General features: G+C 33.6%; 3 protein-coding genes and 1 non-coding gene across 7 annotated transcripts; 2 read left to right on the top strand and 2 right to left on the bottom strand.

Annotated features, from left to right (window-relative positions):
• Positions 1 to 2,800: 2,800 nt before the first annotated feature.
• Positions 2,801 to 5,493, bottom strand: LOC112764007 (uncharacterized). Its single transcript, XM_029294326.1, has 2 exons — positions 3,665 to 5,493; positions 2,801 to 3,569 (listed from the first exon to the last, which is right to left on the bottom strand). Exons 1-2 carry the CDS (start codon positions 5,491 to 5,493, stop codon positions 2,801 to 2,803), a joined length of 2,598 nt encoding a protein of 865 aa, XP_029150159.1.
• Positions 5,494 to 13,041: 7,548 nt separating this feature from the next.
• Positions 13,042 to 15,187, top strand: LOC112765008 (uncharacterized). 3 transcript variants are annotated; one of them, XM_072223764.1, is made up of 3 exons: positions 13,042 to 13,652; positions 14,000 to 14,194; positions 14,554 to 15,187. In XM_072223764.1, exon 1 carries the CDS (start codon positions 13,184 to 13,186, stop codon positions 13,586 to 13,588), a length of 405 nt encoding a protein of 134 aa, XP_072079865.1. In that variant the 5' UTR covers positions 13,042 to 13,183; the 3' UTR covers positions 13,589 to 13,652; positions 14,000 to 14,194; positions 14,554 to 15,187. The 3 variants fall into 3 exon arrangements, with proteins under 3 accessions (XP_072079865.1, XP_025666649.1, XP_072079866.1); XM_025810864.3 differs by lacking the exon at positions 14,554 to 15,187 and having other exon boundaries at positions 13,048 to 13,652; positions 14,000 to 14,263; XM_072223765.1 differs by lacking the exon at positions 14,554 to 15,187 and having other exon boundaries at positions 13,048 to 13,652; positions 13,997 to 14,263.
• A 1,576-nt stretch (positions 15,188 to 16,763) lies between these two features.
• On the bottom strand, positions 16,764 to 16,835 carry TRNAD-GUC (transfer RNA aspartic acid (anticodon GUC)). The gene has a single exon. It is a non-coding gene; the product is annotated as a tRNA-Asp (tRNA).
• Positions 16,836 to 16,879: 44 nt separating this feature from the next.
• Positions 16,880 to 22,161, top strand: LOC112765007 (uncharacterized). Of its 2 annotated transcripts, none has more exons than XM_025810863.3 (12): positions 16,880 to 17,108; positions 17,325 to 17,517; positions 17,597 to 17,671; positions 18,013 to 18,119; positions 18,654 to 18,714; positions 19,384 to 19,443; positions 19,561 to 19,635; positions 19,941 to 20,087; positions 20,304 to 20,358; positions 20,623 to 20,745; positions 21,183 to 21,412; positions 21,670 to 22,161. In XM_025810863.3, the coding sequence occupies exons 1-12, from the start codon at positions 17,077 to 17,079 to the stop codon at positions 21,691 to 21,693; spliced, it is 1,182 nt and encodes a 393-aa protein (XP_025666648.1). In that variant the 5' UTR covers positions 16,880 to 17,076; the 3' UTR covers positions 21,694 to 22,161. The 2 variants fall into 2 exon arrangements, 1 of the variants encoding a protein (XP_025666648.1); XR_011875726.1 differs by having other exon boundaries at positions 16,888 to 17,108; positions 21,133 to 21,412.
• The last annotated feature ends 1,812 nt before the right edge of the window (positions 22,162 to 23,973 follow it).

Here is a 23,973-nt window from a genome sequence, read left to right as displayed (position 1 = left end):
TTCCACATGAATTCCTTGGTCACCCAAACAAGCATCAAGAGTCATTGCTGGACGCTTTAAGTTATTTTTTAAGTTTGTCAAGTTAGCTGGTTCTTTTTCAGTAGCTCCAGCATTCTCACCAATTGACTTAAAGTTATCTTCCTCTTCTCTTTCCACTTCTACTCCTTCTGTATGCAAAAAGGCATCAAGAGTCATTGCTGGACACTTTGCCTTGCTCTTCATCTTCTTAGGAATTGGTTGTTCTTCTAGTTGAACATTACTCCTCACTTGGTTATGGGAAGACCTCAAAGACCGGTTCATAACATTGTCTACAAGTGTTTTATTTCTCCCTTCCATTGAATTCTCCCTACTTTGTTTGTCTCCAATTTTTGAAATTTTTCTCTTAGGCTGTTGTGCTATTTTGGCTTGATTACTTCCTTTATCACCTTTGGTTATAAAATTTCGAACTAGTTTCGCAGCAGAAGATACTTCCTTCATTTTAAATTCTTTAAATTTTGCATGAGCTTGATACTTTTTTACCAGTCTTTTCCTCTTTGAAGTTGCTCCATTTTTCATTAAGTTGCTGTATAAAAATATTAAAATAGCCATAAAATACAATTGCATATGCATCTAATAAGGGGAAGAGGTAAACCATAACAAACAATTACCAAATTCTATATCACAATATTCAGCAAATCAAGTTCAAAACTGCTAACATAAAGCGATAAATCTGACTTATATACCATTGATGAGCGGATAATTTATACCCTTTTTGGCATTGTTCTTACATAGTTTTTAGTATGTTTTATTTACTTTTTGTTATATTTTTATTAGTTTTTATTCAAAAATCACATTTCTGGACTTTACTATGAGGTTGTGTATTTTTCTGTAATTTCAGGTATTTTTTGGTTGAAATTGAGGGACCTGAGCAAAAATCTGATTCAGAGGCTGAAAAAGAACTACAAATGCTGTTAGATTCTGACCCTCCTGCACTCGAAGTGGATTTTCTGGAGCTACAGAAGCCCAATTGGCGCGCTCTTAGTTGCGTTGGAAAGTAGACATCTTGGGCTTTCTAGCAATATATAATAGTTCATACTTTGTTCGAGATTTGATGGTCCAAACTGGCGTTCAAAATCAGCCTAAAACTTTCTGGCGTAAAACGCCAGAACTGGCACCTTTTTCGGCGTTAAACGCCTATTCTGGCACCCAGAGTGGCGTTTAACGCCAACTTTGGGCATATGCACGTGAAAGCTTGAAAGCTCAGCCCAGGCACGCACCAAGTGGGTCCCAGAAGTGGATTTTTGCACTATCTGCACTTAGTTACTCATTTTCTGTAAACCTAAGTTACTAGTTTAGTATAAAAATTACTTTTAGAGATTCATTCAGCACCTCATGAAATTTTTACATTCCATATTGTATCTTTGACGGCATGAGTCTCTAAACCCCATAGGTGGGGGTGAGGAGCTCTGCTGTGTTTCAATGGATTAATACAATTACTACTGTTTTCTATTCAATCACGCTTGATTCTGTTCTAAGATATTCACTCGTACTTCAATCTGGAGAATGTGATGATCCGTAACACTCATCATTATTCTCAATTCTATGAACGCGTGCCTGACAACCACATCCGTTCTATCTGAGCTCAACGTAGTCATTGGGCGATAGCTTGAGTGTGTATCTCTTGGGTTTCTAATCAACGGACCGAGTCCGGAGGTTAGAACCTTCGTGGTATAGGCTAGAACCACTTGGCAGCATTCCTGGGATCCGGAAAGTCTAAACCTTGTCTGTGGTATTCCAAGTAGGATCTGGGAAGGGATGACTGTGATGAGCTTCAAACCTGCGAATGTTGGGCGCAGCGACAGTGTGCAAAAGGATCAATGGATCCTATTCCGACGCTAGCGAGAACCGACAGATAATTAGCCATGCGGTAGCTGTACTTGGTATTTTTCATCCGAGACGAGAAATCTGACAATTGATTAGCCATTCAGAAACCGTAGAGGACCATTTTCACTGAGAGGATCATAAAGCTTGCCATTGAAGGAAGCCATGCATGTTTGGAGAAGAAGACAGTAGAAAAGCAGAGATTCAGATGATAGAGCATCTCCGAAACCCCAACCTGTTTCTCATTACTGAATCACAAGTACTATTTATTTCATGTTATCTATTTTTCATAAACAAAATCAATTATCCCATTTAAATCTCCTGACTAAGAATTACAAGATAACCATAGCTTGTTTTAAGCCAACAATCTCCGTGGGATCGACCCTTACTCACGTAAGGTATTACTTGGACGACCCAGTGCACTTGCTGGCTAGTTGCGCGGAGTTGTAAAAAAAGTGTGAAATCACGATTCCGCGTACCAACCATAAAAGAGGGAAACAAGTCACTCAAAAAGTCTTCGGAATCATATTCTTCACTCAAAAGGCAGAAAAATTCAAAATGCAGAAAAATATTCCCACACATACTCATAATCAAGATGCAGAAAAATTCAGAAAATTCTAAGAAGCAACAATCAGAACATAAAAGAGGGAAAACAAGTTGAAAACTGCTAACATAAAGCGATAAATCTGACTTATATACCATAAAAGAGGGAAACAAGTCACTCAAAAGTCTTCGGAATCATATTCTTCACTCAAAAGGCAAAAAAAATCAAAATGTAGAAAAATATGTCCCACACACACACTCATAATCAAGATGCAGAAAAATTCAGAAAATTCTAAAAAGCAACAATCAGAACATAAAAGAGGGAAAACAAGTTGAAAACTGCTAACATAAAGCGATAAATCCGACTTATATACCATAAAAGAGGGAAACAAGTCACTCAAAAGTCTTCGGAATCATATTCTTCATCCGATCCTGTGTTATACTCTTGGGAAAAATAGACTTCTTTTGCGACATCGACCAGAACTTCATTCAAATCATTCCTTACCAAGTCTACTTCACCATCATCATTAGGTATAGAAGGAACCGTCGAATTATCAAATGGCTCATTTTCATAAGTATCTTCAGCATCAATGGCAACTTGATCACTTATGCTAAATAGGTCCCTTGGAACAGTCTTCATTACATAATGTTTATTTTTATCAAATGCATCTTGCACATAGAAGCATTGGTGCACTTGACATGCCAATACAAAAAGCTCTTCCTGATAGCACTTTTTGTTAAAATGCACATATGTCGAGCCATAAGCATCCTCCCAAGCCTCATACCAATCACATTTGAACAATGCAACCTTAAAATTTCTATAGTAGTCCAACTCAATGATATCATTCACTCTACCATAATAAGAAACGTTTTCATGAATTGGATTTGCATCCTTTGTGCTTGCAAAGCTTGTCGTTAATGCTACTAAAGTAACACCACTATTTTGTGTCTTGCGTCTTACCTCACGTTGCCTAGTGTGAAATCTATATCCGTTGATAGAATAACCAGAATATCTTTTTGCACATTGGGTTGGTCCTCTAGAGAGCTCTTTTATCCAATTTGGAACATCATGCCGCAAAGCACGTGTTTTAAACCATGTAGGAAAGTTTTTGCTATGGTTTTTAGCTCTCATCCATCGTGTTCCTTGTTGATAAGTCTCATGCTCACTAAAACTCAAAAGTATAATATTTGTAAGTATAAAACAGACCTATCAAAATTTCTAATTAAAATACCAAAATATAGTAGAATTAGTATGATTTACCTAACATAGTCGTCTATTTTGTGACAATTCAATAATATGTAGCTATGAACTTGCTCTCGAGACTTGTCGTCAAGGAGAAAAGGTTCACCTTTCTTTGCACCCAAAGGAACACCTCTTTTTGGAAATAGATTCGAAAATACATCTGTAGTTTTCATCATAGAATTATTAGGTTCATCATTATTTCTGGGTTGTCTATTCAATTTTGTTTGGACACCAGAATGTAAGTAACACGAGCAAAATGTCAAATATTCTTCAACCAAATATGACTCTGCAATAGATCCTTCAAGACGACTTCTGTTTCGAACATAGGACTTCAAAGTACACATGTATCTTTCTAGAGGATACATCCACCGAAATTGAACTAGACCTCCCAATCTCACTTTATTAGCCAAATGAATAGGCAGATGAATCATTATGTCGAAGAAAGAAGGAGGAAAGATCCTCTCTAATTGGCATAATGATGTGTTATACTGCCAATAAGGTAAATCAAAGAATATTGACCTCTTCTTCCATGGACCATCTTTCTTTGGTTTTAGCTTCCCAAATGAATTATCCACATACTCCAACTGACTTAAAGCTTCAGTACCCGACAATAATGGTGGAGCTTGCCTATATTCTACTTTTCCATTGAAAGGTCTCTTATTAGCTCTCCATGGATGATCCTCGGGTAAAAAGGCATGATGACCTATATAGCATGTCTTGCGACTATATTTAAGATAGTTAGAACAAGTCCCATGGTTACAACAAGGGCAAGCTAGCTTCCCTTTTGTACTCCAACCAGATAGCATTGCATAAGCCGAAAAATCACTAATTGTCCACATAAGAGCTGCATACATTTGGAAGGTTTCATTTTTGGATGCATCATATGTTTCCACCCCGACCTCCCACAACTCCTTCAACTCCTCGATCAAAGGTTGCAAGTAAATGTTTATATCATTTCCTGGTGACTTTGGTCCAGGGATTAGCAACGACAACATAAAGTATTCATGTTTCATAGACATCCATGGCGGCAAATTATAAGCCATTAAAACAACAGGCCACGTGCTATGAGATATGCTCATGGTTCGATATGGATTGAATCCGTCACTTGACAAGCCAAGTCTCACATTATGGGGATCGAGAGCAAAATTTGTATGATGATTGTCAAAGTCCTTCCATGACTGCCCGTCAGCAGGATGCCTTAACTTCTCATCTTTTCTGCGTTCTTCGTCATGCCACCTCATGCTTTTAGCTGTTGCTGAGCACATGAATAGTCTTTGAAGCCTGGGAATTAGGGAAAAGTGTCGCAACGTCTTCACAAGAATATTGTGATATTTTTTTGAAGGCAAAACATCAGCTTCAACTACAGGATGCACAATCCAACGAGAAGCGCCACATTCATGACAAGATGTGTCCTTCTCGTACTCTTTCCAATATAGCATGCAATCGTTCGGGCATGCGTCAATCTTTTTATAGTCAAGACCTAAGTCTCTTACCATAGTCTTGGCTTTATTGAAAGAAGTAGGAATATTTAAGTTAGGAATAACCTCTTTTAGCAACTCCAAGAGAGAAGTAAAAGAGGCATTACTCCACCCATGTTGACACTTTAACAAGTATAGTCGGATGGTGAAAGACAACGTAGAAAACCCGTTGCAACCGGGATACAATTCTTTGCTAGCCTCTTCAACCAAGTTATAGAATTTCTTTGCATATTCATTCATACCTTCTTTTATCCCTTCCGCTTGTGCCACATCCCAAATTCTATCATTCAACAAGGCGTCCATGTCGTCATACGAGTTAGTCTCACTCTCACTATCAATCTCACTATCGCTATCGCTATCAACATCCATGCCGACTACGCTTTTCCCATGATGAATCCATCTCGTATAACCATTAACGAATGCAAAGGCAATCAAATGAATATAAATTGTTTGTCTTTTGTGCCACAAGAAATTACAACACTTTGCACAAGGGCATAAGATTTCCTCTCCTTGCGGGTATCCGATGGAGTAAGTAAAGTCTAAGAAGTCATTGACACCGTTACTAAACTCAGCTTTATCTCTCGGTAAACTCATCCAATCTTTTTCTAGGTCTTGGAAAAACCTAATTATTCATATATTATTACTACTATTTAACTAATAACCATGTAAATAATAATGTTTATGCACAGTAAGTATATAAATTCATAAAAAAGGCACATAAAAATATTATTATTAAAATTAAGAAACAATGAAAAAGACACATAAAAGACATTCAACATGAAAAAAAAAACTACACAAAGGTCATAATATACATATGAAAACATACAAGTATAAGTAAGATAAAAAAAACTTACGGAGTCATGGCTCAACAAATTGCAATCTTCAAGTCCTAGAATATCCACCAATGTTCCTCAAACTCCTCTAAAGTAATCTTTCTGTATAACAGAGGAAAGTATCAAATTTACATTACTCCATGTGGAAAGCAGAAAAATCAAACAAAAAATAATAATCGAACAAAAGTCCAAGGCACTGTCCTCCACCAAGTACACACAAACACAAACACAAACACAAAAGCTTATGCAATTTAAATAATCAAATAAAACATGCTGCTTGCCTTCTAAGCACAGACACACAAAATATAATGTCGCATGATTGAGGATAAACACGAAAATAGATTAGTGTCATTATCAAATATCATCCTCTGGTTCAAAAATAGATATTCCTTGTTCTTTTCTCTGCACAAAAAATGTTTCCTAGAATTTAAGAATAAAGCCCAAGAGGAATGGCATGAACTTAATTCTGTTTTTGAGCGGCTGAAAAAAAAAATACAGTGAAAATCCAAGATTCCATAACTCTTTAGTTACAACTTTTACTACATAAAGTCTTGTAATTCATGGAACATAATACTAGACTTTAAGAGTAACTTAAAGATTTAAAAGGTTCAAGGTAGGGTTTGTCTTGAGATCCAAGTATTTCAATTTAATTTATATGGTTATTTTTTTAATTATCCCTTTATCTCTCTATATTGATTTATATATTTCTATTTATTGATATAAATTAAATATATGATTTGCATGCCCAATTTGTGTTGTGCTAATTGAACTTTGATTATATATAGATAGATAAAGAGTAACATTGAACTATATGGGTTAAGATTTTAATTTTCTAACTGCTTGATGTAGGTTAGATGCTTGGTGATATCTAAGAATTTATGTAAAAAAGAGAATAGGAATTGCACATACTTGTATTCAAAACCATATATACAATCAAGAACACAAGTACGGGCACAGCAATATGATTCAGAAGAATAAATAAGGTCTGAATTGTGATATATCTTTTCCTCCAACATAAAATTTGGCCATCAGTTGGAAAAAAGATAAAAATATACTGACTTACGTTACATAAATCTTTAGAAGTCCAATAAATATAACAAGAACAATGGACATCAGCATATTTTGCAATTCTACTAATGTTAGTAGAAATCATGGTTGTATTTTATAATATAAAATTAGATGAACCTTGGAATTTTCAGTCATATTCTAAATCAGGATGATGATTGATGATATTAGCTGGCTACAATAACCCAAAAGTATGAAACTATATATAGCCATAGCATTCACCGCAGCAATTTAGAGAATTCTTTTCGTTCCTTAACACAGCTTTTAGAACAGAAGCTGCAAGAAAAATATAATAGTGAAAATTTGTTTAACCAGGGTCAAAAACATGGAACTGAAAAAGCACCAGGAAGATGTTGATCCACATGAAAACTTCAGAAAAATTGAAATAAAATCCCTAAAATGAGAATTATTGAGAAGCCCCAAAAATTAAGCTTCAATGCATTTAGAAATTCTATTTTCATACTAAAATTTAGAACATTCCCAATCTTCATTCACAATCAATGCATTCAGAAATTTCATTCCATAGTAAATTTAGAAGCTTTCTTACCAACTTGATGTTGAAAAAAATCTAAGTAAGAAGCAAAAGATGACTCTATACTTGATATATGCTTCCAATTTTGTTTTATCTAGTTCACGAAAACAAGAAAAAGAGAAAAAGCAATAAGAAAAGTTCATACCGCAAGTAGTTAATTGCTTGAATTCATCTTAAACTGTAGTCAATACTGGTGGTTTATTGCGTGAAGGCACTGGACAATTATAAGTATCACGCCTGGTCTCATCAACCGCAAACTGCTTCTTTCTGTACCTTAACATAGCTTTTAGAACAGAAGCTGCAAGAAAAATATAATAGTGGGAATTTATTTAACCAGGGTAAAAAATATGGAACTGAAAAAGCACCAGGAAGATGTTGATCCTCATGAAAACTTCAGAAAAATTGAAATAAAACCCCTAAAATCAGAATAATTGAGAAGCCCCAAAATTAAGCTTCAATGCATTCAGAAATTCCATTTTCATACTAAAATTCAGAACATTCCATATCTTCATTCACAATCAATGCATTCAGAAATTTCATTCCATAGTAAAATTTAGAAGCTTTCTTACTAATAAGCAGAGGAGGAGGAGGGGGGTTACAGCTGCGTGTAGTATTGTGAGACCTTGCGAAGAGGAGAAGGCGAGACAGGGGAAGAAGTGGAAGTGGGAGAAGGAGAGGGGGTTTCTCGAAGAAGACCCTGTACGTGGAGCCGAGACAGGAAGAGGAGGAGTCGTGGAGCAGCGTGCGTGGAGGAGAGCACCGCGCCAACGCCCGTAGAGGAGAGCACCGCGCCGACACCCGTGGAGGAGAGCACCGCGCAGAAGCCCGTGGAGGAGAGTAACGTGCTGACGACCGTGGAAGGGAGCACCGCACCGTCGCCGTTTGGAGTGGACAGCACTGCGATTGAGAGCTGCGATCGTGGTGGAGGAGAGCCGCGATCGGTGGAGGGTGTGTGGCCGTCTGTGTTGTTCGTTTCAAATGTATGTTAGGGTTATGGTGTATGTGATGAAGCTAAGTGATAAAGGAAGTGATGAACTGATGAAGCAATTGTGTCTTTTCTTTTTTTTTTTTTTTTGTACGTTATTTGATTGGAAAATAATTGGTGGGAATATGAAAAGTTTTCCTCTAAAATTTGTAACCTAGAATAATTTTAGGCAACTTTTTATAAATGTTATTTATTCAATTTTTTTATAACTTTTATAAAATGTTGTATTTTTATTTAAAAATGTTGTCTTAAATGTTTTATATTGTAACATTTTTTTAGTGTTGTTTTAGATATCAAAGATAATAATTTTTGTGGGTGGCCAAAAACTTAGTTATCTTAGCCTTATTCAAAGGTAACTCATCAAAAATATTGTCTTTGCCTGTCTAAGGTAACTTTTGTTAAATATTACTTCGAATAAGGGTTACCTTAGTCTAAAAATGTTGTAGTGTCCCTTTAATTTATGGAGAGTAGGTGGTAGGTTAGATTATGCAATGGGATCGGAGACTAATGGCCAATGGGTAGACCCACCGTGGCTTATTATGATTACATGCACTACTACACATATCATTACCATCCTTCCTTAGCTTATTTATTAATTAACTCCTCATCATTCTCGTTAATCTTTACACTTCCAAATTATGATTAATACACATCATCCCTACCAATGAATCATAATGCTTGTTACAGACACGACTATTGTAATAACATACATGCATACAGTTGTATGTACATTATATATGTACTTTTTTGTTTATTTTTAGAGAGACAGATAGAGAAGATCATATTGTGATTGTCATTATTCTTCTTTTCATTGTTTTTCTACGGTACTTTATTTACCCGTCTATTCACATTGAAACATGGCTTCTTCTTTTGGCATTTTCTTGGTTACGTTTGGGGGGATGCTTTGGGGTAAAAGCCAAATTAAAGGGGATGGCAACGGGGACGGACAAGATTTATAGTTTCCAAGGTCTTCCTTGCCAGAGTGCGTGATGAACGATGTTATGTTATCATCTTATCTAATAAGACCTTCAAATAAAAGACATACTAACCCGCTAGAAACGGCTATTTGCTAAATAAAAACTAGGATAAAATACTATTTAAATTTGATATGAATAATTAATAAAGTGAGTAATGTAAATGATAACAATATTTTTAATTAAGCTATATATTTTTTGAGAATTGATAATAATAAAGAATGATTATGAAAGAATGTGGTAAATGAATAATGATGGAAAATGTTGAATGTGAATATGTTTGTGTTTTTTTCTGGTTGTAATGGTGACAGGGTACTTATACACTCTAATGGTGACATGGCACTTATACACTCTAATAGTGACAGGGCACATATATCCTCTAATAGTGATAGGGCATGTATTCCCTCTAATGATATTAATGCGCAACAGAGAGACTGTGCCCAGGTTATTAGCTGCCGGACACGTCGGGTTGGCTTGATAACCGACAGATGATATCATCAGTCATAGGGCAGGCATACATCATTTGCATATATTTGAATTGTTTGAGTTTGCCTATTTGTTTGGATTGTTATATCATATATGCTATGTTACCTGACTATATGCTATCTGTTCTACTTATACCTTAATTTAGGGGTGCACATGGGCCGGGTGAAGCCGGGTTTGATGTGACCCAGACCCGACCCGAAATATACACCGGGTCTATTTATTAGACCCGAACCCTACCCTAGACCTGATGAAACCAATACACTTTCGGGCCACAATTATACCGGGTGAAAACCGGGCCGTTAACATTACATTACGTTGATACATTCTTGTAAGCTAGCATGTAAAAATATCTAAATTTCCAAGACTCCAACCATTATTTAACATGGTAAAATTCACTTAGAAAAATATAACAAGAACCAACCCTTCTTTAAAATTAAAGCATAACCACAATCAATACTAAAGCAAAACCACAATCAATACTAATATTGTCTAATAATACCAAATATTTAAATCAATACAAATAACACAATATTATGCATTAGTCTAAAGTCTTATGCATTCTAAATATAAAACCTTAACTTATAGTCTTATAATGACTAATAACACAAAATATTAAGGTTTACAATACTTAAATTCCACATAAGAATAGTCATGATCTATCACTAATAACACAAAATATTAATTGTGTATGATGACCGGGCCACCGGGCCGACTTCGGGTGACCCGAGCTATGGCCCGGACCCGACCCGAAATAATGACCGGGTCTATTTTTGAGACCCTTACCCGGCCCTAAACCCGATGAAATCACACCAAATTAGCCCCTAAAGTGCTCGGGACCGGGCCGGGCCGGGTCTGTGCACCCCTACCTTAATTGTGTATTACTTGTCTGTATTAATTGTGTTTGTACAACTGAGAGGTCCCTCATGCTGGTGTCGATGGATGCTGAGGGTTGTTCTTGATGAGATGAGTTGATGATGTAATTGAATAAGGATGATGATTATTGAATGAGGTAATTGAGTTCCCTGGGTAGACGTAGTGAAATAATTTTACTGCTCCAGGTTGATATTGAGATAATTTGAGCTCCCTGGGTAGACACAGTGAAGTGATTTCACTTACTCCAGGTGGGGATATGAGGTATTGATATAGAATTGTGGAGACAGAATAGCTGGTGATGGTTTTGGATATAATTCTGATTGTGAATTGTCAGATAGTTAGAAAGTTAGAAAGCATGAGGAATATGCATCAGATTTAGCATTCCTTTATGACAGTTGCCTATTTATGGATTAGCGAGAACATAGGATGAATATTTGGTGAAAGGAAGTTTAGGATGCTTAATGAGTTTTTATTACAATGCATTGTATTTATTTGGCACTTTTACCGTATTGGGAACCCAAGGGTCGGGGGTTCTCATTCCGTATATATCTCTTGTTTTTCAGATACAGGTCCAGGTGCTCAGAAGTGAACTGTGGTTCATATGAGAGATGGCGAAGATCTTTACACTCTCTACTTTATATTTTGCTTAGAATCTCTCCACCTTTATTTTGAAAAGCTTATATTATGTATTGAACTCCTTTGAACTTGCCTATAGAGGCTCTTATGTTTCTTTTGGGAGAGATTAGGAGATTTTGTTGTCAACTACTTTCATACTTTACCCTAGCCGGCCTAAACTTCGCAGATCGCGGCGACTAGTGACTATTTACTTATGTTATATATTTATACACTATCCTTCTCTTACTCTCCTTTATACCTTTATCTGTACATCATTTTCGACTTCACGCTTTATCTTTTAGCTGTCGATACGTGAGTGATACGACTTCGCGATTCTATTTTTACTATTTTCATACTTCTTGATTAATACTTCTTTCAATTATACTTTATTTATGTAATAAAAATCCACCTTAAGAGTCATACCACCTTATTATCATTGACTTATGAGTTGAGTATAAGAATTTACATATTAGGGTGTTACATTAAGACCAAAATAATATTTTATTCTAAAAAATATTGTATACTTTATTAATCAAATAAAAATTAGTTTTTATTTGTTATATTTTATATTAATGATTTATATTTAAAATAATAATTTATTAATCAAGTTAAGCATTTTTTAAATTATAAATAAATAAAAATCTAAAACTTACTAGTTTTTATATTAGTTAAATTATTTTCTAGAAAATACTACATTTTTTATCTTTCTAGAAATATATTAACAAGTTGTTCAAAACTTTATCATATTTTATAACAATATTATGTATACATTAAAAATTAATTATTATATATTTATATATAAATATATATTATTTGATTTATTTTTAATATATATTTTATATAATTAATTAATTTAATTATTAATTTTTAATTTATAGTTAACATGATTGATTTTTCAAACTCTAGAAATTCAGTGGCAAAAGATTGCATTACTCATCAACCATATACATCGGATTTATGATATAGATAGATTGAAAAAGAGCTGTATATCTAGCGTGTAAAACTGTAAATTATATATCGTCAGATATACAACCACAACAACAGAGTATAAGGTACGCTACGTTGTAGGATGGTATTCTAATTCAAAAATATTATATACACATACAAAATTAGATATATATTATTTAATTTATTTTAATATATATTTTATATAAATAATTAATTTATTAATTAATCTTTTAGTATATGTTTAATATGATTGGTTATTAATTATTTGTGTGCTTATGTAAGCAAATGGTTAAAAAGAAATTATGTCTAAAAAAACAAAAAGACATGTATGTTCAAAATAAATATACAGACCGACATATAATAATGATTACAAAAATATTATTTCTATATTAAAATTAATTATTAATATATTTATATATAAATATGTGTGGCTTAATTTATTTTTAATATATATTTATATTTTAACATATATATCATATTAGTAGCTGATTTTGGTGGCTGATTTTAGTATACGGAGCGAAACCGTGGAATAGTCCATAAGATTATTGTTTCTGAATAATTAAGTAAACCATGATATATAGAGAATTAAGAATATAATAGTCCATTATCACAACTAAATCTGAAGCTTCTTAATAAGCTCTTATTATCACTCTTTTCTCTTTCATTTTTAGGTGAACGTGGATGCTTGCTACTACTACTATAGCAGCATATCATATCAAACACCGCATATCATATCAAACATCGATCCATGGCTGCCACAACCTCTTCAAGCTGCAGCGGATTCTTCAGTCTCCGATCATCAAACACTGCTGATGAATCAAGGGTTGTCAGAGACATCTCATCATCATCGTCCTCTTCTTCTTCTTCTGGTTGCGGAGGAGGAGGAAAGCTTGATGGCGTAGCCATGTGGTTCATCAACGGTGTCACCATGGCTTTCTTTGCATCCTTAAACCGCTGCTCTTGCATTCGCATAGCCACCGATGAAGAAGATGATGGAGAAGATGCAAACGACTTGCCCTTGATGTTCAACGATGGAAACATTCGCCATGATGGTGTCTCCGCTGTCGGCACCGCCAGCAGGAGAAGAACCGGCAAAGGGAAGAAGAATAAGAATAGTAATAATAATAATGGAGTGGTCGAACAAGACTACTGATGAACACTCTTATGATGAGGCCTTGAACAAAATCAATGTCTCCCTTAATTTTCTTAATTAATTGGTAAGTGGTCATGTTGTATATGGGGTTCACCAAATTATATTATGATGATGCGTTCAAAGCTTATGTTTTTTTTTTTGAGATCTTGAAAGGAATTTTATAAGTAGTCTTCGTTGGCTTCTAATATATATAAGGGAGAAAAAAAAACCATGAATATGGTTATTAATGTGTAATGAGATAAATTATATTGAGCTTCATTTAAATTTAATGCATCTCTTCTCTTGTTTTTGTTTTGTGCAACATTGTCAATTTCTTATGCTAGATTTTTGTTCAGCTAGTTATGCTTTGCAATTTCGTTCACTGAGTTCAATTGATTATAGTGAACTTATAAAATCTCGTATTTGTAGTAGGTTGTGGATCCGGATTCTGGGTTCAAAATGGAGATTTAACATTCAGTTATCTCGAGTGTTATTCTATCACACCGCCAAGTATTAAATATTGGTTCAGTTTCATCCATGTTCATGAGATTATTATTAAAGCTTCGTGCTGGATCAAAATTGTTGATGAAAATGACTTAGATCTTGTGATTTGCTTCGTCATAGAATGTACGTGTATTCCAAAGTTCTTAATTTTTGTTTTTAATTAAATAGTCTCTTAACCTTTTGTGCCGCAGACATTTTTATTTTTGACCATTAAAAAATATTTTTAAATCCCTGACCTTCATAAAATTTGGATAGATCAATCCCTTCGTCCAAATGCCTCCGTTAAGGATTAATCCGTCCAAATGCATCCGTCAAAAACTGATCCGTCCAAGTTTTGTGAATGTTAGAAACTTAAAAATATTTTTCAATGGCCAGACAAAAATATCCGCGGGACAAAAGGTCAGGACTTATTTACCATTTTCTCTCATTCTTTTATCATTCTTTTAAAATAGTTAGAGGCACTTTCCTTTCTTATTCATCAGATTGAAGAAAATTGGAAAAAAGAAGAAAGAGGTGGGGACCGGAAAAGGATTAATGTGAGCGCGTAATAATTATTGGGTTAGAAATAAACATGCATGATTATTGGGATCACCACCGTTTGTTTGTTTTTTTATTTTTTATTTTTTATGCCTTGATTATTTTTTTCTAAAGCTTTTTCAAAACAACTTGCGCGATTTAATTTGTTTACTAAATAAGCATGTTCTTCAGGCTAAAGTTGCTTTAAAAAATTGAATATTTTTGTTTCCATTTCTCATCATATTTAATGATGTTGTCGCATGGGTCGCCATCATTGCGTGAATTCAGCGGACAAAGTTTCTTTTAGGTTGTATAGTTTGTCCCTTAGCTCAAAATCACCTCCCAAGGAATCCAAGGAATCCAAGAAATAGTGGCATGCGGTTAAAGAATTCATCATATTCGTATGTATATATAGTTCCTTAATTCCTTTGACCTTGTTTCTTCGCTTAATCATAAGCAAGGTGGTAACATCTACCTTATTTGCGAGTATTTAATTTTATTCAATTTGATAAGGTAAAATTGTCGATTCGAGTTAAAATTATTAATTGATAATTTAATATTTTTATTTATATAAAAATTAAATTTATGTATAATTAAAAATTTGATGATTACGTTATTTATGAAAAGATATTATATTATTTGTGAAATAATTATGTTGATTATATTTAATTTTTAATTTACATACTCATTAGGATATATAATAATATTGTATATTTATAAAAATTCATGAGAAGGGTCGGATACTTACGAATTGACTACGGATAGAATTAGGATTGGATTGTTTTCAACCTGCAGGTAGGGTAACCCTATCCTATTCTATCAATTGCCACCCCTAATTATAGGTTTTGCCCTGTGCCTTGGAGGGAAAAAAATATGTCGTCCAAGTAAGCGATACATTGATATTCCATCACGGTTAAGGTTTGGTTTGGTAAAACTTTTTTTTAATAGTAGTTTATAAAAGCTAGTTTTTAGAAAATAATTTTTTAAAAGTTGTATCATCTATGTTTGGTAAATTAAATTAAAAATTATTTTTAATAAGTACAAACAACAATAAGTGTGTTTGATAAAATAGTTTTTAAAATTTAAAAATATAAATATTAATGTAATAATTAAATTTGGATATTAATTAAGGTCGTATGAGATTACATTAGACTTTTAAATTTTGATAAGCATAAGACAACCTTAAAAAACTCCCTCTTAGATACTTTCAAAAATATCTCTAATTTTTAAAAACTGCGAATATAGGTGAATGTTGGTAAGTCTACTTGACGAAAGGTTGTGACTCGACTCATTTTAGGTTCGACTCGTTTTATTAAATAGACCAAACAAAGCTTAATGTTTTTGTAAAGCCTATTAATTAAAAATATTCGGTCGTAATAAATTTAAAAAAAAAAAAGCCTACAAAATTCGTTGGATCGATTTGTTAAATTATCACCTCTAACTATAAATATAAAGACATGAACTTTTTAATTCATTAAACATAAAACAAAATATTTATACTTTTTAAAAAAATATAAATATATTTTAAAAAAGTTTTTCCAAAACTCATGTTTCCCTTGATCTCATCCGTAGTCATAATCAACGAAAATGTTAAATCTTCTCGTGGACACAAAACAGTATGAAAGAGTTTGAATAAAAAGTGGTAAATCAATTGCTAGAATGTTATATGCGCCATCTTTTTATAAGTACCGAAAGAAAATAAAAAGATGTATAAAAAGAAGGGTTCAAATATCATTCTCTTAACAATGTATGAGATCGGATGCTAAAGTGCTAGTGAGAAGTACTTCACCTATATTTTTTTTGTCGAAATTATTATCCTAACCTTTAAATATTAAATATTAAATTTTAAATTCTATAAAAAATAATTAAAATGGTAATTTTACAATACAGAAAAAAAATTGACTAATATTAACCGAATAAAAGTTGATATCATATGACCTCCAAAATATTGGTTATATTTATTGACATTTACTTTACTTTACATTTGAGTTAACACGAATAGATTCTTTTTTCTTTTAACTAAAAATGTTGGTCCTCTTCATTCCCCAATTCAACTAACATCATAGAAATTCGAACCTTGCTTTTTTGGGCCGTGTAGTTTGGGCTCAGAAAGAACATAAAAAATGCTACATCTGCCAAGGAAAAAAATTGCGTCAACCAAAAACTAAAAGATTTTCGCCGTTGCCGGGGATCGAACCCGGGTCACCCGCGTGACAGGCGGGAATACTTACCACTATACTACAACGACTTCGCTGCTAGTTTCATGACACATATTTGTTATTATTTATGATTATCTGATTGCTTCTTAGCTCTGCTTGGCACCGAATAACTGCTCTGAACTCGAATCATCTTCCAGCACGATTTCGGTCGAATCAGAAGCTGGATTTGTAGCATCATTTTCTCCATCAAATTTTGAGCATAAACCCTACATATTACTTCATAATTCGTATCTTAATCTTCAATCCGTTTGAACAATCATTTCTGAAGATATGCTTCTCGATGGAGGCGAAACCCCCTCAAGGTACTTAAATTAGCACCATTATTCACCATTCGCGCTTCTCTTCTCTTTCTGTGCTTCTTTTTCCATCTCGAATCCAATTTGAAAACCGGAATTCCAATTGCACAATGCAAACCGCTCGCGCATTCTTCCTTACACCCACTCACTATCATATTCTTTTGCATGATTTTGATGCTCTAATGATTCTGCACCGCGCCACCTGGATTCGTTATCGTTAAGGCATGAATTGCTGAGCATGGTAAAGAAGCACTCTAATTTGATAGGCAAAACGGTAGTGGAGGAGCAAGAAGATGCTTCCGATGTCGAAATGGACATGAAATTCTGGCATGACGTTTTTGATCTGTACTTTGTCCGTGGTAAAGAATCAAGGGGACGCCAAGATGATGATCTCGTTTTCTTTGTCAGGAAATTGGTATGCACCTTTATTTGTTATGAGAAATGTTTTCAGCAATGATCTTTGTGAAGTTGAATTTTGAGCTTTATTACTGCAGGCTTCCCGTGGTTCTGGTTCCAACAACAATGCGGACAATCTTGATCCTTATTTTGTACGCAGGTGGGCACCCGAGGTAAATTCGACCTTAAAATCTGTTGGAGATTTTCTTTTACCTTTCTCTAGCTTATATCATATGCCAGTGAGGTGGGTAATGCTTTAGTTCAATGTCAAGCTTGAAACTCTGTCTACTGGTTATAGTCATTACTCTCCAATCAAGAGCTCAGTACATATGATACTAGTGTGTTTCTGTTTGATTAATTTGCTTTGCTGATGAATAAAACCAAAGATGAAAACTGTTGGTATAGCATTGATGGCAAATTAGTCTTTATGCTTATTGGATTGCTATTCTGACATAGGATTTTGTAGTCCATGCATTGTGATGGCAAATAATTTTGTTCACTTTTTTACTATCAGTTGAAAAACTTAGTTGATGAAACTTCACTAAATGTGGACTGGAGGCGTTCTTTTTACTTGAATTTGATTGCTCATACATCATTCAGTGTAACTGTTGCAATTTGCAGGTAAAATTTTCTTTCCTCAATTTCATATCCACCATTGTGTTTTGCCATGCCTAATCTCTTAAGTAGTTTGACAAACATTCTGGTTTCCTTAAATTCCTTTAACTTGTGATTGTGATCATATTGCTTCAAATGATTTGTCCAATGCCCATGGAATACTGAGAATGAATCTCTGATTTTACGTGTTTCTCAAAATGTTGCAAAAATAGTAAGTTATATAATTGTATTGTTACATGGCCATTTCTTTATCAGAAAGATATCCTTTACAACAATACTAGAGTTCGTTACAGTTTCATTAGTTTTCCATTTGATTTTTTAGTGGATCATTACACTTGTTATTCATAATTAGAATAAACTTTTAAATTCCGACCGAGACATTCTGCATTCTCTAACTTTGTAAAGAAGACTATTGTGTCTTTGAATAAAAAGTCATGGTTTGCACAAGCTCTATAAGCTTTGCAATTTGGGTTGTTATACTTTTTTGTTCGTCATAAACATTCATTTTGGCAAATTGATTAAAACTATCCATTTCTGTAGTTACCAGGTCCTTCAGAATCATCAATCTGGGCAGGATACACCATTATCCCCCGTATACAAGGTAATTCATTTTAAAGAATTGAAACTTTATCTACCAGTTGAATTATCTTCACTTATAATTTTTTATGAAATATTACAATGGGTTTTCTTTGTTAGGAGTTCTGCCTTGTTGTGTTTGTGAATATGTTTATGTCCATAAGAAAAATAATTCAATTTACAAATCTTGTGGGAATCTTAAGTTTTAAAAATAAAAAATGCAGATTTATCAACCCCAAGCCCAAATTTAGATGGTGAAGCATAACTTTTTTGAAAATTAAGTTGATTTTAGCAGTTAGAGACAGTTCACACTTCACACCATGGTTTTGGCAGGTATTGGCATTAGTTAATTTCCTCGAGATCATTAGCACATCTTCAGACTTTTATTTCTATAATTTGTTATATCTATTCATGTTATTTTTACTATTAGGTGATTACTGTAGGAAACCTAACTAATATCACTTTAAAGATTTGTGCTCCTTTTGTCAATGATGAATTTCATTTTGAGTGCATTCACATTTATAGTATATTCTTTTCTCTTTCTATGAGTAATTCCTACATTTTAGTGTGAAGCTAATACAATTTTTTCCCAGTGATACATACCTAACAGTGGTGTCTCCAAGTTGAAAATTCCTAAATGTAAATATACAGCAGTTATGTTTTGATTTTGCTGCATCCCATTGCAATTTCTCAGGTTGTAAAGACTGTTTATGCATCTCCAAGTCGAGTAAATTTTCAATTGGACTCCAAAAAGGCAAGCATACCTATCCTCTTTATATATCCTTGAGCAGAAAAAAAAAGGAAAACATGTTTTTTGAAGCATTCTTGTAATTTGAGTACTCTTTACAATTGTTTCTTCACATGTATATAGGAAGTGGAGACAACACCTGCTTATCCAGATATATGTTTTGCAATTGATGATTTTGACTCCACCTTTGATACAGTGGTAAAGTAACCATTTGTGAACTCTTTACATTTTAATTGCTACATGTAGAATGTTTTAGATATGCTTTCTCCTTTGTGGTCCATTTTCCTAATTAAGACATCCAAGAATAGTCCTTGAAACATGCACTGCTTTACTTTGCTACTTTCATAATTCATGAGTCATGCTGTATTCTTAGAATTCTTGCTCCTGTGTCCTTGTTCTTTAATTAATTTCCTTATTTAGGAATAGCCATATCATTAAATATTTTTTCCATCGTGGTTCAGAACTCTTAATAAAATAAGCTTTGGTCATTTCATTTCCAACAGGTTTTGACTGAAAAAGATCATTGCTATTGTGTAGTTCTTAACGCACATGACGGGGCTGCATTTCCTAGTGAAAAGGGGTCAAACGATTGCAGTACTAGTGACAACTCTTCTCCGAATAGTAGTTCAGCTAAGAAGAAGGATACTAAGGTTTGTTCCATTCTTAGCTACTGTATATGCTTCTATTTGCTTTAAGAAATTAAATAAGTGCCAAAGCAATTGTTTGTTTGTATGTGGTTGTGCTCAAATAGCACTTGTACTTATCCTTGAAACTTGCATTATAGTTTTACATGTCATACATGGTAATAAGTAGAAGCTATTTTAGCGTTTTAGTCAATCTTACTTGCTGGTATCTCTGATATGCAGCTTACCCTGTTCTCAGGATTTGTCAGCTATCAGATGGTTCGAGATGCTTATGATGGTAATTGTTCTTTTTTTACTATCTATTTGAATGATTTTATCTCCAAAAGTAGTTTGGGACCTGTAATTCTTTTAACATTTCAAATCTGCCCCTGTAGAGTTATTGGAACCTACAGAGCTTTTGCTGCTTTTTTTTTTATCGTTGCCAAGATACCATATTGCTCAGTCATGAAATTTCCAAGTTTATTCTGTTTTTTACATTCCAATGGATGCCACATGCCATATATATGTTGTTCAGTAATATATTCCCCTTGCCACATTGCAGCTGGCAAGTCTCGATTTGGGAGCCTTCTATCAGTAGGCCATTATACAGGAAAAACAGATAGGATTTACATGAAAGGTCCCGGAGGTCGAGGGGAAGTTGAAGTAGCTGTTTCTGGTGTTACAGGTAGGCAACTTTTTATGGGTGGAATTCCTGATTTCTGTAATGCAACTCTTGTATTCTTTTTCTTGGAACTTGCGTGGAAAAAGATAGTTATAAAGCATGACTCTAAATTTCATTAGTGACTGCGTGATTTCTGTTAGCAAAATTCTTGTATAAACACAAATTTCACACATTATCCTTGGATGTACTCACATAAAAGTTGTTATGGTCTATGATAGTGAATGTATCTTGAATACAGTTGGTGGTACCCACTTTAATTGTGTGTGTGCTTATTTATCATGTATTAAACTTGTGCCTATGCAAGAAAACCATTTCTTTGATTATTCTCACCAAATGTATTATGATGCTTTTATTGGAGACACACGTAAAAACAATGTTATTATTATTCAGAGGTTATACAGAAAGATGAATGAAATGGAATCTGTCTGTTGCAATGTCAGATCAAAGTCAGCAGGACTCTGGTCCATCTTCTCCAGTTATATCAAAGAATGGGTTGGGTCTTGGTGTAATTTTTCGCAGAGCCGCATCAGTTGCAACAGTAGCAGCAAGGCATGCTTATGCAGCTGCCTCTTCCTCTGGTTCTGACTTCGATGAAATGATACCTTTGAAATGCAGCTTAATGTCCATATCATTGCCCTGGGAATATATAGCGTATGATCTTCTGTTCAAGGTGAGGTTTTGCATTGAACAGTTAACGTTAAAATAAAATGACATTGACAATTTGACATCATTCTTAGGAAAAATGTTTCCTTGTATTTTGCTTAAGACAGTTTGCATGGTTTTAGACTATTCAGCTAGAATGGTTCATATAGGACATGCTTTTATCCTCACTTTGCAATGCTAATCTTTTGGCTTTATTTCTCTGACATTATTCTTCTCTTACTTGGAGAGCACTGATTATAAACAATATATAACTGTCATATTTAGGGAGCTCCTCCAGTGAACATGTGAACATGCAACGTATCTTTGGTTTCAACGAAAACTGAACAGGAGCAGGCGATGATATCTCCAAGAACACCATTTCTGAGCAATGAAATTCTATTCTCTTCTGACAGTTGTGTCTGGTGTGTGCATGTGCATGTGCATGTAAAGAATTGTGCATATTTGGTGTTCAAGTATCCCGGGTTAATCTGTGGGAAGAACTTCAAGTGTATCAGCTACACCGATGATTCAATAATTTTAATCGTTGATCTCAATTATAAAAAATATATATAATATATATTAATTAAAATCAACGGTTAAGATTACTGGAACACTAGTGTTTCGGATACATTTGAAAACTTTCCAATCTGTTGAATGTGGTTAGAATTATAAATATTGATAAATGGTTTAGTTGGTGTATGTGCTGGATTATTGTAATCGTCACATCATCAATCACCAGGTTCGAGGTAAGGTAATTTGAGCTGCTTTTTTCCTCCCTTTTGAAAAGTGTGACTCCCTTCTACCTAATTCATCACGTTAAAATAAAGTGAAAGAAATTAATCTAGTTCAGGGGTAAAAGAAATTAAACTGCAGGCAGCCAGAACTGGAAATTGGGACCTTTTATCTTCTGAAAAGGATTCAATTACTTTTTGTTTTGCCAGTCTTCGTTACTAGTTGGGAACAATTAACTTGTTCATTCTGTAAGAAGGTATGTAAGCAAAATGTGTTCATTTTCAGCTTCCAAATTGTTTATGGTTGCAGCCTTGGCTTCTTACTGCCTCTAAAAAGTAAAAACACACACACACACAAAGAAGCCAAGCGAATTGAGTTTGAGTCTGTCTTCTACTCTTCTTCCCAATCCCTGTGCGCGTTGAGTATGATAAGAATATATTTTAAAAAGAAAGTTTTCAAATTATTGTATTTTATATTGACGTCTACTTTACCATGATGTTGATATGGCTTTTAGACACAACTTTTGTTTCTACTCTTGATTATTTTTTTTAGGTGTTTCATTAACACTCATTTTTATATAAGAATCATTTTTTATTTAAGTTTTTCTTTCCTTTTCTTAGGCTTTGCTGGGTTGAGAAAAAAGTGAAAAGAAAGAAAATGAGGAGAAAATAAAATAAAAGTAGTATTTAATATTTGATAAAAACAAATTGAAAGAGTATAAATAAATAAATAATATATAAATTGAAGTTCAATATTCAAAATACAAATCATTAAAATGATAATTTATTCAATATAAATATAATTTATGATAATTTTATACATACGAACTAATTTTACTTTTATGTTAAGATTTTGAAGAATTAATTTTACCTTTATGTTAAGGTTTTGTCATCTAATTAACTAATACTCATCCATAACACATTTGCATAGATGTCTAACTAATCTATTCCATTTTTAAGTTATTTAATTATTCAACTAAGTTTTAATTTTCAATCACAAAAGTCCATTGTATATTTGTATTGCTTAATTCGAAGTATTCTCTTACTTAGCCGTAGACAGAATCAATTCTAATAATTTGCTCGCATAAAATTATGGGCAATTAATACACTTTCTTATTTCTTGCAAAGTCACTTCAATTTTTGTTGATTTGGTGTATATAATTCCTGAATAATGGTTCCTCCAGCTAAGATGGCGAAACTAACATAAAATGAATATCATATAAGTAATCAAAAGTTATACTACACATACAAGCCTTTTTATCATTTATGTCTAACTAAGTTGGTTTAAATCCAACAAAAACAAACTTCAGATTAGAAAACGTGTAAACATGCGCTCCCGCAACTGTTTTGTAGTGCAAACGTTAATATGAAAAACGCCTCTTTTCCCTCAATCAAAACTGAAACGATCAAACTTCAAACGACACTCAAAATCTCTCAAAATCTTCGTGAAAACTCAAGAAAATCTCAAAGTTATGTCCAAAATCTTCACCAAGAAACACAGAAACAGAAGACGAAAGATTATTGAAGTTAGGTACCAGACAAATGACACAACAAAATATAGAGATGAAAAATTAGGAATTTGTATAAAATATGGAAACAATTGAATAACTTTCTTTGAGAATTACAACTTCTCTCTATCACAAGGAGACTACAATAACACTCTCTCTTGACAAAAGGAGAACACACTTCTCTCTACATATATAGGAGAAAACTACTCAAAGAAATATTATGTTATTCTATCTGGATGACTTGATTGAAATGAATTAAAGAAAAACTCAATTTATAGGTGAGTCTCTTCAATATGAACCATCCATCAATTAGAGGTATATAATTTTTCTCTTTTTCAACCATTAAAATC

This window comes from Arachis hypogaea, chromosome 17, assembly GCF_003086295.3.
Source record: "Arachis hypogaea cultivar Tifrunner chromosome 17, arahy.Tifrunner.gnm2.J5K5, whole genome shotgun sequence".
NCBI classification, from domain to species: domain Eukaryota; kingdom Viridiplantae; phylum Streptophyta; class Magnoliopsida; order Fabales; family Fabaceae; genus Arachis; species Arachis hypogaea.
The sequence above is the reverse complement of the archived record's forward strand: the minus strand, read 5'-3'. Positions and strand labels throughout refer to the sequence as shown.